The 18550-nt window shown below is 44.7% G+C and overlaps 2 protein-coding genes, 2 long non-coding RNA genes and 3 other non-coding genes across 7 annotated transcripts in view; 3 read left to right on the forward strand and 4 right to left on the reverse strand.

Annotated features, from left to right (window-relative positions):
* The window catches only part of ERN1 (endoplasmic reticulum to nucleus signaling 1), a 90830-nt gene extending 89853 nt beyond the window's left edge, over nucleotides 1-977 (reverse strand). Inside the window, exon 1 of the mRNA XM_045525818.1 lies at nucleotides 765-977. Within this exon, the coding sequence (XP_045381774.1) occupies nucleotides 765-818 (54 nt within the window). The 5' untranslated portion in view covers nucleotides 819-977. The remainder of the gene's footprint in view (nucleotides 1-764) is intronic.
* Nucleotides 978-2869: 1892 nt separating this feature from the next.
* On the reverse strand, nucleotides 2870-6739 carry LOC123620526. The gene is made up of 3 exons (XR_006728896.1): nucleotides 6704-6739; nucleotides 6447-6533; nucleotides 2870-2977 (listed from the first exon to the last, which is right to left on the reverse strand). It is a non-coding gene; the product is annotated as an uncharacterized LOC123620526 (long non-coding RNA).
* A 5903-nt stretch (nucleotides 6740-12642) lies between these two features.
* Nucleotides 12643-12750, reverse strand: LOC123621366. Its single transcript, XR_006729099.1, has one exon. It is a non-coding gene; the product is annotated as a U6 spliceosomal RNA (small nuclear RNA).
* A 954-nt stretch (nucleotides 12751-13704) lies between these two features.
* LOC123620529 lies at nucleotides 13705-14158 on the forward strand. The gene is made up of 2 exons (XR_006728897.1): nucleotides 13705-13853; nucleotides 14072-14158. It is a non-coding gene; the product is annotated as an uncharacterized LOC123620529 (long non-coding RNA).
* On the forward strand, nucleotides 13928-13997 carry LOC123621398. Its single transcript, XR_006729126.1, has one exon. It is a non-coding gene; the product is annotated as a small nucleolar RNA SNORD104 (small nucleolar RNA).
* A 29-nt stretch (nucleotides 14159-14187) lies between the features above and the next one.
* On the forward strand, nucleotides 14188-14321 carry LOC123621412. Its single transcript, XR_006729139.1, has one exon. It is a non-coding gene; the product is annotated as a small nucleolar RNA SNORA76 (small nucleolar RNA).
* Nucleotides 14322-15249: 928 nt separating this feature from the next.
* TEX2 (testis expressed 2) overlaps nucleotides 15250-18550 on the reverse strand; it is a 105902-nt gene continuing 102601 nt past the window's right edge. Inside the window, exon 12 of the mRNA XM_045525819.1 lies at nucleotides 15250-16910. Coding sequence (XP_045381775.1) covers nucleotides 16788-16910 — 123 coding nt within the window. The 3' untranslated portion in view covers nucleotides 15250-16787. The remainder of the gene's footprint in view (nucleotides 16911-18550) is intronic.

Raw genomic sequence — 18550 nt, forward strand, 5'->3', positions numbered from 1 at the left:
CCTCCAGAAAAAGAGGAAAAGACGTTTCTGGCGGCTCCTCAGTGCTCTCACGCGAGGAAGACAGTCTTTCATTTAAAGTTTTGAAGTGGCTTCATCTCTAATCCATATGGGCTCTTAAAAGAGTCCAATTCCCACAGCTTAACTTGCTTAAGGAAGTCTTGGAGCACAGAAGGAAGCCTCCTGCTCTGAATACCAAGAAACCTGCAGGGCAGGTAAGCACAATGCTTACCCACTCACTCCTTGTTGCATTTGTTTCCCAAAGTTCTCGCATTTTTAAAAGTTCAACAAGGATCCGAAACGCAATGCAGCTCCCTTTCCCTGGATTAAAGGCCCCTTTCCGTTCCTCGGCAGCCGGCGCCAGGCGGAGGCGGTGCCCACCTGCGGGGAGGGTCCAGCAGGTGGGCGGCCTCCCGCGGGCCCCGACCTTCTGGAGACCGCGAAGTGCCACTCAGGGCGCCACAAAGTTGTGCTCGAGCCCACGGGGTCCTGGGAACCGCTGCCCGTGACAGCCGCGCTGGCCTGGGAGGCCCCTCGGGTGGCGGACGCCACGGCGGGGCCGGCCGCGGCCGCGACTCCCGCCGGGGAAGCGCTCCTGACCCGGCGCCGCCTCCTCCGTCCGGTCTGAGCCTCTGTGGGGCGCACGGGCCTCGGGCCGCCGCCGCGTGTCCGGCTCAGACTCCAGCCCGGCGGCCGGCGGGACCCACCCCGGCCACGACCCGGCCCGCCGCGAGCTGTCCTCCACCCCACGCTCCCCGGTCACTCACCCCAGAGCCGGGCAGCAACAGCGCCAGCAGCAGCAGCAGCAGCCGGGCCGGCATGGCGGGGACTGGACCCTGGCTCCAGGCCCGGCCCGCCGGCTCCGGGGGCGGTACGGGCAAAGGACGGGGCGGGGGCGCCGCGACAACAGCGCGGCGGCGGCCGAGATTCAGCGGACGCAGAGCTGACTAAGCGGCGGCGGCACCCCCATGCCCGGCCCTATAAACGCCGGTGCCGCCGCTTCTTCCGGTCAGGGCGGGGCAGGGGGCGGGGCGGGGGCGGAGCCGACCTGGGGCGGACTCGAGGGCGGGGCGGGGTGGACTCGAGGGCGGGGCGGGGTGGACTCGAGGGCGGGGCGGGGCGGGCCCACCTCGGGGGCGGGGCCGGGGGCACGGCTGGTCTCCGCAGGCTGCGGTGCTGCCGCGGTGGCGGCGGTGGCTGAAGAGATGAACCAGGCCTCGGCGTCCGGCGTCAAGGAGGGAGATAGGCAACCCTTTCACCAGGCGGCCCCACTAACCCCTCCGAGGGACCTGCTGCGTCAGATTTGATCATGGGGAAGGCCGGGACACGGGCGGTCCTGGGTGCCCAGAAACCCCCTTTTCGCCTTCCCGCCGATGGTTCAGCAGCTGGCGGGCTATTCCAGCACACACGGCCCTCTGCAGAGCTCACGGCCCTAGGCTCCCCCAGCTGTGACTCGTCTAGTTCCAAGGCCCCTTCTTCCCTTTCTTCGCCCTCAGGAATTCCCCTCAAATCATGTCCAACAACCGTCAGTTCCCTTTGGAATGAACCACAGCCAAGCCGCTCACCAAAAATTGCTGCCGCTTGTGTCATATGTGTTTACGTGACATCTGTACACGTGAACTCCTGAAGCTTGAGATGACATGTGTCACAACTCACTGGAGGGAGTGGGCGGGTCGAGGACTCATACAAGGTCTACTTGAGGGTTATGGGCTATTAATCGAAATTAAAGGGCCCCGCAGCTGTTTTGTCACTGGGTCCCAAGCTGCCCTTCACTGCGACGGGGGTGGGGAGGATAGGGCATGTTTGTCACAAGAGAGTTTCAACTAAGATTCAGAGCACAAGGAAAGGTATCTTACATATCATCCTCAGACAAAAAGAAAAAGGGGCTACTAACTTCTCTAATTTTTCCTAACTTGCTTATGTGACCGCCTAAGCTTTTCCAGGGTTTGAGGGAAAATACTAAGCAATGCTAGAGAAAGCAACAAGGAAACAGTGGGGGACTGACCAAATGTCCAGTCTGTGTGTACTGTGGCTCAGTCCTATCCAACTAAAACAAAAAAATGCTTGTGGTAAGCCCAAGTCCTGTAAATAGAGTTCCCCATTCCTAACCCTCTATGCTTGGATCACAGTTATGGGACTAATCCCTACCCATGCTGGAGAATCCAACGCACCCCTTTAAGAGTGGGAAGAATCCTGACAACTGTGAAAGCAGTAGACATATTTTGAAAAGCGTTACTGCATGTCTAAGTGCAAACAGAGAGGTTTGGGATTGGGGGAGAGAGGTGCTGAAAGAGAGCCCCCAGCACTCCTGACCAGTATGGCCAGATGTCCAGAGAGGAGCCTACAGCCCCCAAACTGGAAGGAGCTCTTTTTTTAATTTTTAATTTTTATTTTTTTAAAGACAGGGTCTTGCTTTGTTGCCCAAGCTGGACTTGAACTCCTGGGTTGAAGGGATCCTCCTGAGTAGCTGGGACTATAGCCTGTGCCACCACATCTGACATGGGAGGAGCTCTTTAATGACCACCTGTCCAGCTTGCTAGCCGACAACGAGATCCATAAGACCACATGCTTGAGTTAAAAAAGAAGCTTGACTGAAAAACGCCACTTTCACATCCTTCCTTTGGTGCTTTTTCTCAAACAGAGTGAACCTAGGAGGGGAAAAATTGCTGTGCTAGAACTCTGGCAGCCCTTTTACAATTCAAAATGTCACTGTGACCTGTAAACACAGCAGATGAAACACAAAGGGGAATGCTGACCTCAATCTGACTCATAAATCTGTCTTAAAGATCCAGGAAAGAAAAAAAGTCTGTTTCAAGGAGTCTGGGCTGGATAGGTATATTTACCTTATATTCAGCTGGACCAAATCTCCAGGCCTTAACTGCACTGTTACACATTCTCAGACTTTCTTGTGCACCAGTTAGTTCGTTCCCGGGCTTAACCTGTCCACATACTCCATGCACTTCTCCACTTGATTGGCAACCTAGATTGATAAGCACTGGGTTTATTTATGGCCGCACTGCCCATAATCTTGCTCCATGGTCAAGTACCGCTTTAGACAGCTTTTTGCTCACAATAAAGTAAAAAAGCTGGCATCACTGATAAATATAAACAGAAATGGAAATATTTTGTAGGGTGCCTTTGAAGTGGACCTGCCCATATAAAAGACCTGAGAACGGACAGTAAATGACCTTTCTGGAAGTTGCATTAAATAACATCCACTAAACAAGGCAAAGATCATGATCTTTGTGTAAAGGCAAGTCTTCTTTTTGCACCAACATAAAAAATATATATAGTCATCAGATACAAGAAAGACTGCAGCAGGACCTATGTCTAAATAGGTGGCAGAAAGTAAGTTAACAAAATCTTATTTTCATTTCTCTTTAAACCAGTGGTTCCCAACCTTGGAGAGCTTTTAACAAACAGATTTCCACCACCTTTTCGTGGCCCCCTTTCCTACTGATTCAGAATATCCAGGGGCAGAGCCCAGAGACCTGTGTGTTTTACAGCTTCCGCTGGACACTGAGGGCAACCAAGGTCCAGGGCTCCAGCTCACTCAGGATGTCCAGAGCTAATTGCTGCCGCCTTAATCCCTTTTATTTATTTTAGCAAATGTCTCCCTCTAGTGGAAGAGATAAGGACCCAGATAAAGGAGTTTGTGTCTGTCTCATTTGTGTTTAAAATCCTTCAGAATCTCATTTTAAAATGATTGTGAAGTTGATTTGCAGATAGCTGTTTAAGGAGAGAGTAGCTACCCTTGAAGGAGATTTGAAAGAAAAAGCTAGTAAAACCAGAAAGGGAGGTTACAGTTGAAAGCTCCAGTAACATCTCAAAGGAACAGTGTCTTTATCAGGATACGTCAAGTCAGATTTTTTTAGTGGTCTCCCTTCCAAGCAGACTTGAATTTACAGAACGTGTGGGATAATTATGGGATAATTAAAATGATAAAGCAAGAGTCCCTGGTAGCAGTTACATTCTTATCTCCTTCCTGTCCTAATGTTTAAGGGAAATTTAAAAATCTGCTGTTACAGTGAGCAGTTTGGATTTTAGGTAAATAGAATTTTGGCTCCTCCTATTCTAGGATGACGGGTTTTGAAAGATAGTGACACTCATTCTGAGAACGTCTCTTTACCACAGAATCCCACCCACTATATATTCTCTTATATTGTAAAAGTGATTATTTCTTATTATTGAGGTCGATATTTATTGGCTATTTGCTGTTGATTGGAAATGTGCCAATATACACTTTATAAGATCATCTTGTGTTATCTGAACAACAGGTCTATGAGGTAGGTATTATTAGCCCCATTTTACAGATGATAATGACAAAATTTAGAACGGTTAACAGCTGAGTTGGTAACACACAGCTCGGAAGAGGCACAACCTGGATTAGAACCCAGCTATCTACTTAACTTCAGAGCTTGTCTAGACAACCCCTGACCCTATAACATGTTCCACCAGCAACTGCTCCTTATTCTTGCTCCTGCCCACAGCATTATGACAAGATGCTGCTATGTGACCTGGAAACGTAGTGAGGCAGTAGCCTAGACTGGCATTTCCCTAGAATGCTAATAACCACCAGAAGATCGTACAAGCATTGGGTGATAGGGGTATTACCTCAAATAACAGGTAAAGTCTCCTGATCTCATCTTGGGGTTATGCAAAAAAATGTAAGGAATATAGCAGCCGTCTGGCTTGGAATAGTGAGCTTTTCCCCGGTTTCTGTCCTGAGGGGTGGCTCAGACTAATGCCAACGGGTTATTTGTACACTCACCTCTGAGCTATTATATTTCACACCCATTCATGCCAGCTCTATTGCCACCATGGCAAAAAGCCCAAAGTGTCACCAGTTTATAGTATATCAATATTCTCAAAGGGCAAACATAGCACCAGTATGGAAATGGCCATCCTCTCAATGGGCCTCCACTTCCTCACTGCCCAGTCCCTCCTAATCCCCTGGGGTCTGGCTTAGTTCCACAGAACTCTCTGGAAACTTCCCTCAAGCAGCTCATAAACATTCTTCTTCTTATAAAATCTTAGTGGCCTTGCTTCATGCCTTTTTCTATGGGCCTCTTTCAATTCAGGCATATTAACAATTCTTTTTCCTTGAACTTTTCCTTCTTAGATATTACCATTTTCTGGCTTTCCTCCTGTGTCTCTGTTCCTTTTCCTCCTTCCAGACTGAATATGTTTCTTGAGGTTAATATGCAGAACTTACCTATTTTCTCCCTCCTTTCTCCCTAGGAGAACTTGTTCACTATATTTTATATATCAAGTTTTAGAGCAGGAAGAGACTTTAGCCATAATTTAGTCAGCTTCATTTTGCAGATGACTTCATCTTTGGCCTCTATGTGATTGACTACCACTCATTCATTCATTTATGCATTCATTCTTTCAACAAATATCATTGAGGGCTTCTAAGTACAAAGGACTGGTGCCATAAGGGAATATCAAAAAGTTTGAAAGTTGGTAAAGATGATAGGACATGCACAGAAATAACCAAGGTACAAGGCTGACTGTGGAAAGTGAGAGAAGGTGGGAATAAACAGAGAAACAGAACTATGGTGGCCAAGAGGGAGGTCAGTCTGGTGGAAGGAAGGAGGGGAGATGGATAGAGCAGGGATGGCTTTTTGGAAGAAGTGGTGTCTGGGTCACACCATCTGTCAGATTTGATAGGGGAAAGGACATTCTAGGGGGACAAGGACGATCTGAACAAAGGCCTGGGGAAAGGAAAACACTGTGTAGCTCATGAAAGCCCAAGAGGATTCATCAGGGGGGTTGCAGTTGGCTTCTCTGCAGAGGGGTGGTGGGGGATGAGGCAGGGGAGGCAGGCAGATATGCTTCATGGTTTGGACACCTACTCAGGCTGGGCTGACCATGTACTCTGTGGTGGCTAGATTCCAAAGATGGCCCCAAACAATTCTCCTCCAATATGCACATGCTGCTCTTCCCATCAAAAGGTGGAACTTATTTTCCCTGCTTTGAATCTGGACTGGCCCTGTGACTGGCTTTGACCAGCAGTGACATTCTGGGCCTTCCCAGCCCAAGTCTTAAGAAGCCTGGCAGCTTTCATTTCCTTCCTCTTAGAATACTCGCTCTTGAGACACTCCCTCTTGGAATGTCGCCACTATGATAGAAGGAGCCCGTGCCACACACAGCCACATGGAGGAGAATGGAGCTGCTGTAATCCAGAGCGCCCAGCTGCCAGCCATCTGGGTAAGCCCTCCTGGGTGCTCTGGCCCAATCAAGCCCCAGATTACATTTACTAACACCACATAGAGCAGAAAAACTTTCCAAATGAGCCCAGTTAACTCACAGAATGGGAGAAAATAAAATGGCTGTTATTTTAAACCATGGAGTTATGGAGTGGTTTGTCATGCAGTAACAGATAACCAAAATAGCTACCCATGGGGACACCTTTATTTGACTCATGTGGTAGGCTTGTAACTGACCTGATTCCAAATAGAGCCATGAAAAAAGACTCATTTCCTTTCCGGTGGCAAAACTAAGAGGTGTGAGGCCCAGGAGCTGTCTCTGTCCTATAAAGAAAGTAAATTCAAAACAAAGAAGTTGGTAAGGAAAGAGAAGCATTAGTAATAATATAGTCAGAGAGCCCTGAACAAGTCTAAGTTCTGATTCTACAGCAGTAGGCCTGAGATCAGCCTGCCCAGCTCCCCTTCCCCAGGCAACGGAACCGTTCCCTAGTTACCCCAGCTAGTGTGAGTCGAGTTTCCATCACTTCACAACCAATAAGCCTTGATTAAAATGCTGGCCCAGGGTTTCTGAGGACTAAATCGATAACATATTTGACTACATGTAGCCTGTTGCCAAGTCTCAATCAAGAATAGTTTTCTTTCTCCTTTTCTCTTGCCGATCACACCTACACCTGCAGAAGTCTCTGTGGTTGAAGGGGAGAGGAAAGAGATAAAAAGTGCATAAAATGCAGGTTTTTGTTGTTTTTAGCCCCACTATTAATACCTTGTGGGCTACCGGAGGACAGGAACTATTTTATTCATATTCCTATTTCCAGTGTCCAGAACAGGATCAAGTATAGGACAAGGACTTTTAAAATGTTCATTGAAAGAACAAGTGATGAGATGTTGTATCTTTGAGGTGGGAGGGAAGGATGGATACAGACAGTTATGTTGAGGGAAGTGAGGGAAATCACATGGAATGATTTTGGTCCCTTCAGTCTTCCACATAACACCTCCCCCCACCAAGCCAGCCTGTGAGAGCCAGTCGCCATGCTGGCGGGCAGTTGTTCCAGACAACGTCCTCCGTCTTCCCCCATCTTTCATCCTGACATGCATGTTTTGCCCTCACTTCACAGAACTCTCTTCCACACTTGCCTCAGGTCCCTCCAAACCCAACATTCTTCTGCATTCTGCTCTAGAGCCTCAGACCTTGGCTCTTCTGTACGATTTTTGGTTGAGTCTGCTGTTCCAGGTTGGGATTTCCCCCCCCTTTCTCTTACCTGGTGCCTTGTTTCGCTGGGTGGTTCCTCCCTTTAGAGTGAGAAGTGCGCAGGTGTGAATATTGGATGAAATCAACCTTCTCAGATAACAAGGCACAGTTTTGACTACAGCAAAAGGTACTCTTAAGGGGGCTGCATGGTATCGTGATCCAGGGCATAACTTTGAAATCAAAGTGCCATGAGTTCAAATCCCAGCTCTGCTTGGCCATTTATTATAATAATTGTATAAATGTAAACAAAAAATGTAATCTCTCTGAGCCTTGGTTCTCTGATTGTTCTGAGAATTGGAGTAAAAAAACAGAAATAAGATTACCTTTTAGGACTGTCCTGAGAATTAGAGCTAAAGTAGGTACACTGTCTTACCCGGGGAAGGCACTCCAACTGGTAGCTCATGTTATTCTTGGTGGGGCGATAAATCTGGACGGTACAGTGTCACATCAAGGAGCTTGAACTTGACCAGACTATATCACTCTCCTGCTTAAAACCTGTCAGTGCCTTTCTTTGCTCTTAAAAATCCAAGACCTTCACCGTGACCCACAGGCTGTGTGAATGGCCCCTGCCTGCTTCATCTGCCTCATTTGTCCCACTCTCCCTGTTCTCCATGCTCCAGCCACTGTCACCTTCTTTCAGCTCCAGAAAGGGCCATGCCCCTCCCCACCTCGGAGCTTCCCACATCTAACAATAAGCAAAGTCTATAACTTCCAACGCCTCTAAATTACTGTTCACCAGGAATGTGTGTGCAGAGGGGGGAGTGTTGTTTAGAGTATGGAGAGGAAAGAAAGGCGTTTAAATACCTTCATGCTGTGGTGTTGAAGACTGTTGCTTTCTTCTTGATTTTGAAAATTAGAAAAATGTACTTTTAAAAATAAACAATGTGGTTGTTGTCTTAGCATCCATTAAAAAAAATATTTGTTATTTTGTAGAGATGAGGTCTTGCTCTGTCGCCCAGTAGCACCATCGTAGCTCACTGTAACTTCAAACTCCTGGGCTCAAGCCATCCTCCCGCCTCAGCCTACCAAGCAGCTGGGACATCAGGTGCACACCACGCCTGGCTAATTTTTAAAAAATTTTTTGTACCAACGGGGTCTTGCTATGTTTGCTCAGGCTGGTTTTGAACTCTTGGACTCAAGTGATCCTCCTGCCTCAGCTTCCCAAAGTGATAGTGATAGAATTACAGGTGTGAGTCACCACACCCGCCCTTATTCCTTTTTTTTTTTTTTTTGAGATAGGGTCTCACTCTGTTGCAGGGCTGGAGTGCAGTGGCGCCATCATAGCTTCCAGCTCCGGGAGGGTCCAGAATGAGTAAACCAATCAGCATTGTCTATCACCCTCCCACAATGATTGGTTCTGGGCTGAGCCTTTGATATTAAAAATCTTCAGTGGAGGGCTGGACACTTGAGGACAGGAGTTCAAAACCAGCCTGGGCAACATATGAAGACCCTGTCTCTACACAAATTAGAAAAACTAGCCAAGGGTTGTGGTGCATATTCTCTCACCACAACATAATTAAACTAGATATTAATAACAGGATATCTGGAAAATTGCTGACTATTTGGAAATTAAACCTAACTCTTCTAAATAACCCATGGGTAAAAGAAGAAATTGAGGGAAATTAGAAAATATTTTGAATTAAATGTTAATGAAAAAACAATATAATCTGTGGGATGCCTCTAAAGCAGTCCTTAGAGTGGAAATTATAGTTTTAAATGGCTTATATTAGAAAAGAAGAAAGGTCTCAAATTAATGATCTAAGCATCCACCTTAAGAAACTAGAAGAGCTAATTAAATTCAAAGGAAATAATAAAGATGAGTGAAAATAATTTAAAAAAACCAGAATATCAGTGAAGTTAAAAACTGACAAATTTCTAGCTAGACTGATCAAGGGAAAAAAAACAAAAATTACTAATATCAGAAATGAAAGGGGAGCCATCATTAGAGATCCTACAGATATTAAAAGGATAATAAGGGAATATTATAAATAATGTTTTGCCAAAAAATTCAATAACTTAGATGACATGGACAAATTCCTTAATGGCAATAAATTATAAAAACTGACACAAGAAAAAATTTTAAATCTGAGCAATCTCATATCTATTAAAGAAATTTAATGCATAATTTGAAACCTTCTCACACCTGTAATCCCAGCATGTTGGAGGCCGAGGTGGGAGAAACCCTTGAGGCCAGGAGTTCCAGACCACCTGGACAACATAGCAAGACCCTATCTCTACAAAAAAATTCAAAAAATTAGCTGAGTGTGGTAGCACATGCCTGGAGTCCCAGTTACTCAGGAGGCTGAGGTAGAAGGATCACTGGAGCCCAAGAGTTTGAGGCTGCAGTGAGCTATGATCGTGCCACTGCACTCCAGCCTGGCTGTCTCATAAATAAATAGATAGATAGAGAAATAAATAAATAAACAAATAAATATTTAAAAACAAAAAGAAAAGAGACACTTCCTAACCCCTTTTATGAGTCCAGCATTACCAATGCTAATACCAAAAACATTACAAGAAAATTACAGAACAATATTCCTTAAAAATATATTAACCAATGGATCTTTCTTTTTTTTTTTTTTTTTTGAGACAGAGTCTCACTCTGTTGCCTGGGCTAGAGTGAGTGCTGTGGCGTCAGCCTAGCTAACAGCAACCTCAAACTCCTGGGCTCAAGCAATCATCCTGCCTCAGCCTCCCGAATAGCTGGGACTACAGGCATGTGCCACCATGACCAGCTAATTTTTCTATGTATTTTTTTAGCTGTCCATATAATTTCTTTCTATTTTTAGTAGAGACAGGGTCTTGCTCTTGCTCAGGCTGGTCTCAAAATCCTGAGTTCAAACAATCCTCCCTCCTCGGCCTCCCAGAGTGCTAGGATTACAAGTGTGAGCCACCGCGCCCAGCCACCAATGGATATCTTAATTAGCTTGAGCTAATCATTCTGCAATATGTGTATGTGTGTGTGTGTGTGTGTCATAACATCACATTGCACCCCATAAATATATAAAATTATTTGTCAATTAAAAATAAAACATATTGGCCAATCAAATCCAGCAATATATAAAGATGATAATGCATAATAATTAAGTGAAGTTTGTCCCAGCAATCCAAGATTGGTTTAACATTTGAAAACCAATTCATTTAATTAAACAAGTAGGCTGAATAAAGAAGAAAACTTATATGATTATGTCAATTGATGCTAAAAAAACATTTGACAAAATTCAACCTGTACTCTTGATAAAAACTCTCAGCTAACTAGAAATAATAAGGAATTTTTTAAATCTCAAAATGGACATCTATGAAAAACCTACATCTACAGGTTTTTTTTTTTTTTTTTTTTTTTGAGACAGGGTCTTATTCTGTCACCCAGGCTAGACCCAGCACAGCGGATTCTCAACTAGCTGGAGCCAGCAGGGCAGGAGGCACAGAAAGGCAGAGCAGCAGACTGTCAAAGAACTCATTAATAAGAAAATAATTTCAAAAGTGGGGCCAGGCGAGGTGGCTCATGCCTGTAATCCTAGCATTCTGGGAGGCCAAGGCTGGAGGATCACTTGAGCTAGAAGTTAGAGACCAGCCTGAGCAAGAGCTAGACCCCGTCTGTACTAAAAAATAGAAAAAAATTAGCAGGGTGTCGTGGTATGGGTCTGTAGTCCTAGCTACTCTGGAGGCTGAGGCAAGAGGATCGCTTGAGCCCAGGAGTTTGAGGTTGCTGTGAGCCGTGCTGATGCCACGGCACTCTACCTGGAGCAACAGAGTGAGACTCTGTCTCAAAAAAAAAAAAAAAATGTGGGCAAAAGATCTTTTGCCTTTTGAACACCTTACAAAAGGAGATATTCTAATAGTCACTGGAAAAGCATATGAAAAGACCCTCAATATCTTTAGTTGACAGAGCAAGACCCTGTCCACAATTAGATATTATGACACACCCACTAAAATGGCTAAAATTGGAGTGGCAATACCAGGTGTTGACTAGGATTTGATGCAACTAGAACTATCATACATTGCAGGTGGGAATGTAAAATGACACAACTACTTTGAAAAATAGTTTGGCAGTTCCTTATAAAGTTAAAGAAATATACTTATCACATGACCCAGTAATTCCACTCCCAAGTGAAATGCAAACAAATGTCCAAAAAGACTTCTATAGAGTCTTTTAAGTCTGGCTCCTTTTATTCAGCATAATGCTTCTGAGAATCTTCCAAGTATTGCATGTGTCAATAGTTCATTCTATTTCAATGCCAAGTAGCACTCAGTTATATGGATGTATCACAATTTGCTTATCCATTCACCCACTGAAAGGCATTTGAGTGCCTGGAGGGCGGATTATACATAACATTGCTATCAACATTTATTTACAGGATTTTATGTGAACAGAAGTTTTCATTTCTCTTGGTTAAATACCTGGGGGCTGCTGGGTCAAATAGTAAGTGTATGTTCAACTTTATAAGAAACTGCCTGACTTCTCTTCCAAAATGGCTACCCCATTTTGCATTCCCAAATGTAAGTAATGGAGCAAAACTCATGTTGCTCTGCATCCTTGTCAGCACTTGGTATTTGAAGCCTACTCTTTTTCTTTTTTTTTTTTTGAGACAGAGTCTTGCTATGTAGCCCTGGGTAGGGCGCAGTGGCTTCATCTTAGCTCACTGCAACCTCAAACATCTGGGCTCAAGTGATCCTCTTGCCTCAGCCTCCAGAGTAGCTGGGACTACAGGCACGCGCCAGGACGCTCAGCTAATTTTTAGTAGAGACGGTCTCGCTCTTGCTCAGGTTGGTCTCTAACTCCTGAGCTCAAGCAATCCTCCCTCCTCGGCCTCCTGGAGTGCTGGGATTACAGGTGTGAGCCACCACACTTGGCTGAAGCATACCCTTAACGTATCACTATCAATAAATGGCAGTGAACACACGTCCAGTCAGGTACATAATACACAAAATAGAGATCTGGACAATGTGATACAATATAACTAAGGTGGAATCAATAAATATTTTGCATATTTGTACATGACAGTGAAAACATCATTTCAAGAATGTGTGTAACACTTATAAAAAATTGATATTTTAGGTCACAAAGAAAACTTAAATACCTCAAAGTAGAAACTGTACCATTATGTAATAAATGTCAAAATAACAAAAGTTTAAACAGCAATAAAAATAAATAATTATCTAGAGGGTACTAAACACTTCTCAAAATAATTATTGCTTTGGATCAAAGAATCATCTACCCCCCCCCCAGGGGCCATGCTAATCTTCTCTGTAGCACTCCAATTTTAGTGTATGTGCTGCCTAAACAAGCACAAAAGAGTTATTTGAAAAAACTTAAGACTATGTAGACAATAATGAAAATAAGAGCGCCATTCAACTACAAACTCACCATCTGAAATATGTTTTCATTATTACAAAAAATGATAAATTTTCCTTATTAAGAGGAAAAAGGAAAAGAATTCCCAAGGAAGACAACCAGAGATTGTGACTGTCCTCATACCATTCTCTCTTTCAGTAAAACAAACCTTAGAGAGCCATAGTCTTATTCATCCACGTGGATATCCAGTGAACATTCAGTGAATAGCCCAGTCTTTGGCTCACAGGATGAGCTCAATAAACTCTGGAAGCACTTTTAGTTTCCACAAAGTTAGCACTTCTCTCCTTTGGGCTTCCACAGTAGGCTGTTCATAGCTCTACTTCAGTATTTATTAAAGTTCTGCAGTCACAGAAGTTTTCCACATCACCTCAGTCCTTTAAAAACAAACATTTATCACATAAAATGTGCCATGTGATTGACTTCCTTACAACATTTAATCCTTACAACTTTGGGGGGATACTCCTAATTTTCAGAAATCGAGGCTCAGAAAGGTTAAACGACCAAGGTCATAGAAAGAATGCATCACAAAGTCAGGATTTGGTTGCAGATGGGTCTGCTTGAAAACAACAACTCTTTCTACCACAACAGGTTATTCTGAATTGGGGGGCAGTTTTGTTCCAATTTTACATCCTCAACTCCTAGCCTAGCTCTGGGCACAGAGTATCTCATACAAGTTAGGCATTACTTGTCTCCTGTTCTTTGTAAAGCTATCTTTTGTGTACTGCAGAGACATGTGCTAATTACAAGCCCGCGGTAGAGATGTAGAAATAACCTCCTAAGAACTCCAGTGACTGCACAACTCTCAAACTCTGGGCGCCTCCTAGACTCCCATCTCTATGGTTGGTATATGACCTGTCCACACTCCGGAGGACTCAGAGAGAGTACGGCCAATCATCAGACCACTTTACATGCACGTGGTCGGAAGTTTGACTTACTATTGGTTAATAGCGGTAAAGCCCGCCCAACCACCTCCGGTCTGCTCCTTTAAGAAAGCGCTGTGGGCCCTTCTGAGCCTTTTCACGTCTGCAAAGGCTGGGAGGTTAGCTATGTTCGCTGACCGGGCTGTATGGCTGGGTGGGCCTGGGAGCGGGGTGCAAGGCTCGGAGCCGGCTGGCCGTGATGACATTCCAATTAAAGCACGTGTTAGACTGCTGACGCGGGTGATGCGAACTGGAGTCTGAGCCGGCTGCAGCGGAGATGAGGGGTGGGACAGGCTGGCGGGCGCACCCCGCTTACTCTCTACGGTTGATATTGCAGGTCCCGGCCCGGCCGAAGACGTCAGATCTCATCGTTCTACGCCCTTTTTTGTTACCTGTTCCCCTCAATAAAGTGGCTTAACCCCAACGCTGGTGTCGGTACGTGTTGTCCGCGACGCGCTGCCTTTGAGCCCCCGTCGCGCCTCCACGTGGCGCCGGGGGTCAGGCTGCAGCGCCAGAGCACGGGCTTGCGCATAACTGGGGCCGCCTGCCTCCTTCGCGGGCGGCCCTTTTAACCGCGAGCGACATGGCGGCGGCCCGGCTGCCAGGGTGGGCAGTTTTCCAGGCCTTTTTCTACGACTCTGGCTGTATCCCGGCTTATACCAAGACCGAAATGCCCCGGGTGGGTGGTGTTGACGGTGATACTGTAGCCTTTGCCGCATAGTGAGTGGCCCGCCTGTGCACCCATACATTCCTCTGCCCTCGCTGAGTTGCACTGGGCACTCTGTGCCTTCCCCGGAAGTCCCAGACTGTCGCCCTTTAGTGGCCAGTGAGAAACGTGCAGGTTCAGTTAAAGGCGGTGTGGAGTGGCGAAGAGCCGCGGGGTACTACACAGGAACCGGATGGGTCTCGAGTTGCACGAGTTTTAACTCCTGGCTAAAGTGTAATCGCGACCTATTAACACACACTACTGTGCAAATGAACTGCTTGCTTATTTGGATACCGTGTGACAAGTGTGGGATTAAAGCTTTGGGCAAATTAAAACACGGTTGTAAAGATCAGTTAGATTTTATGTATAGCTAGGTATATCCGAACCTAAATAATTACACAAATCACTTGTTCACAATCCAGGTGTTGCCACTGATACAAGATCTTCCACATGGGCTTCCACGTGCTGTGCATCAGTTCTGTGTACAAGGCAGCAGTGGTGGGCAAGGAAGCCAAGTGCTTTATATTCAGTAACTGAAGTGCCCTAAATTAACAGGATTACTAGGTGATTAAGGCTGTGTGCTCCAGGCTGGGAGCAGTTTTGAACTTCAACTAGGTTCCTTAAATGTGGACAGAGGAGATATATGTATATATGGTGAAGACTGCCTTGCATCCCTTATAAGGACTAGGCTGCAAATCACCCAGTACACCAAAGCTGCTATTGCCAGGTGAGGGCCCAAGTGCTCAGTACTGTTTATTCTGTCCCTATTATCTAAACAGGATTCCGTAGAAATAACTTGGATGCTTATCTAGTATTTCACATGAGATATTTATTTTGTGAAACAATGCAAGCGATTGTAACTCCCCACATACTATTTAAGGTGCAATAGGGTACAGTCGTGTAATCTCTTTACACAGTAGTGCATCTAGTCCTTTGCCTTTAGTTATTGCACAAAAATTATAAAGATCAGTGAACAGGACTGTTGACAGGCAAATTGGCCTACACAATGAGAAATTAGAACAGTACACAGACTGGAATGGTCAAACAATTTAAGTCAAATGTTTTAATGGTGCAATTAAAATAATCAAATAAGGATTCAAATATACTTTTTCAATATATTAATTTCTTTAAGGTCACGTTCAGGCAAGGTGCTGCTTAAAAAAAGCCACTATTAGCTTTGTCCACAGATGTAAATTATCAAAAATTACCCAGGGTAATTTTGACATCGCAGCTTAAAATAACCAAAAAATGTATTAGGTTTACTTCTCAAAGCAAATTATACAATTAGAGAGCCCCCAACCTTGTAAACTAAACATTCTGACACAAATGCACAAAATTAAGTTGGCAACATTAAAGAAAAGTCACATTAATTTTGAGTATGTAGTGTTGAGCAAACTTTTGGTCTTGACTTAGAGGGCAGTTTTCCCTTTTGGCCATCAGAAAAAGAAACTGCCCACAAAACTCCCCAACCAATTAGATGAACAAAGCATTTAGATTCCTATATAAAAGCTGGAACACATACGAAATGCCAGATGGGAAGACTGTGGTTCTGGCTTTCTGGCCCCACCCCATGAGAGAACAATCTAGTTGTGTGCAGTGTTGCTGTTTTCACATATGCTCCTGTCTCAGGAAAAATCAGAATTAGTTAGAAACCAGGTGATTGTACCTCATTGGTAAAAGGCTTGGGATGGTTTCATCTCATGGCTCTGCCTAATGTTCACATAAATTCCACTGTCCCTACCCCAGCTGACAGTGTGTTAGTGTATGTTCTATGGCTACTTGCTTCCAAAATGCACAATTTAATGTGGAAAAAAAGTTGCTTAACACCAATGAAAAGACTCACAAAATTCCACTCCCCACCCTCCACACACGTCACCACAGTGACATTCTCTGGGAGTGTGGAGGGCTGCATACAAAGTGTAGAAGTGAAAAAATGTTCCATTGTGCACCGCTGCCTGAGGAAAAGCTTTGGAGTCGAGGAGGCAAGGGGAAGCCTTCCAGCTGTACAGCTTTGCTCTTAATGTGCTCATATCCTGCCACAAAAACTGGTAGATTTAAAAAAGCAATGGTGTGAATCACCTGTAACTTTTGGATCCACCATGATGATTCTTCCCTAGTCTCCTTTGCCAGGTCAAAGCTTCGCAGTAGGCAGTCCAGACACCTGTCACTGGATGCAGGGAATGACACCTCACAGTGGAATGGGCACCGGCAGGCAGAGGGCAGAAGCAGTCCTTTAAGAAACAGTGGCTGTGGCACATTAAAGGCCAGTGCTACAGCACAGATGGCGGCCAAGAACCCCACACCTTAAACTTTATCTCATAATACTGGGAACGTCCAACATCATCCATCATGGCTGATCTGCTGCCTCCACAGATGGGTCCTTCAGGAGGCAGGAAGTGGAACGAGGGTCCATGGCTGAGTGCATTATGGGGATATAAACATCATCCATGTTTGGCATGACAAAAACTTTCTGCAGGAAGATATTAAAGAAGAGCCATGTGGAAGAATGCTTTGCCAGGCTGTCATCCTATTTTGTTCTGATGAGAATTTTAGGCCTTGGAAATGTTTTTAAAAATACATATGAAAACTTCCTACACATTCCAAACTAATTCTCCCACCATACTTTAATTTAGAAAGAGTTGAGGAATCACACCAGTCCACGAAGACCAGAATCCAATAAATCAGCTTTAAGGCAGAAGCGGCCTTTCATGTACATATAATAAAATCACTCATATGAATTGATAAATATTCAACAACATTAATTTAGGAGAATTGGCCTCAGCTGCTCACAGTATTTCCAAATTACTATGTTCAGAACACATATTCCAAGTGAATTTATCTCTTTAAATCCTAGCAATGAAATGTAAGCTAATTTTTTTTCCAAACCAGAACCACACAAAGCTATATATGAAAGAAATCTATTACAGTGAGCACCCAAAGGATAATCAGTGACTGACAGTAACAGTGCTTTGCCTCTCTGTTTATAAAATAACTTCATGTATGAATGTTGGCAATGCCTTCAGTCCTCATGAATGCTCTCTGACAAAAGCATAATTGAAAACTAGCAGGTCGCTATGGGAGGGGGCAGCAGTTACCCTTCAGCTTCCCAACCTGTCTCAAAACTACCAGGCACCCATCTCTGCCCCCTCTTCCTTTCTTTTGCTCCTTGTAGCCCAATACCCCCAAAAGGGATGAGCCAGCCACCCAAATTCCTAATGTAGAATCTAGGAATATAAGAAAAAGGAAAAAACTGAAGGCAAGAAGTTTTTCCCCCTAACTAGGTTCACAGTACCTTTCCATTTGGTGATAACATTAAGCTTTTTCAGAAATTGGTTATGTTTAATCTCTAGCTTTTCAATAACGTGATTTTTTTAAAAGATAATAACTCAAAATATACCAAAAGAATGTAGGTCTTCTTCAAAAGGTGAAATTCATTACGAAGTGAGTAGTTTGCTAATCCATAAAACCTTGACATACAACTGGTGCCTCAAATATCTGATAAAAATTTAATGGACATAGCTCATCCCAGGGCCTCAGCTGCGCTGCTATTATTATCTTTGGCAGCAGACAACAGGCTTGGAGAATAAACTCTGGCTTATAGACTCCAAGACTGCACTAGCCTCTGACTCGGGGGTGGAGGGGCAAGGGCAATATACGTAACCTAAACTTTTGTACTCCCATAATATGCTGAAATAAAAAAAAGACTGCACTAGCAGCTATCCAGGGGAGGGACACGCCTGATTCATCTAGGGGCTCCCAGGGTTGGTGGGACCTGGCACACAGAAGGGTTCCCATGAATGTGTGTTGAACTGAACAAACGGAGCAAGGTGGACACCACACCAGGACAGTGAGCAGCCGCCCTGACCACAGCCCAGGTGCTATTAGCCAATGCAGGCCTCACCTGGGGAAAAACCAAGTCTAGCGAGTCCCAGCAGGCTTACTGTACAAAACACCATCATTTTGCCCTCTGATCCACATCTTTTGGGTTTCCTCTGAAGGCTACTTTGTAATGTTCTGTGGATAAGTTTCAGGGCTTTTGAAACTAAATCCCAAATTTTATGCCCATGTTTGATCAAATGTGTACTCTCCTAGGATGAGGTCCATAGCTTT

Source organism: Lemur catta, chromosome 15 (genome assembly GCF_020740605.2).
Source record: "Lemur catta isolate mLemCat1 chromosome 15, mLemCat1.pri, whole genome shotgun sequence".
Lineage (NCBI taxonomy): Eukaryota > Metazoa > Chordata > Mammalia > Primates > Lemuridae > Lemur > Lemur catta.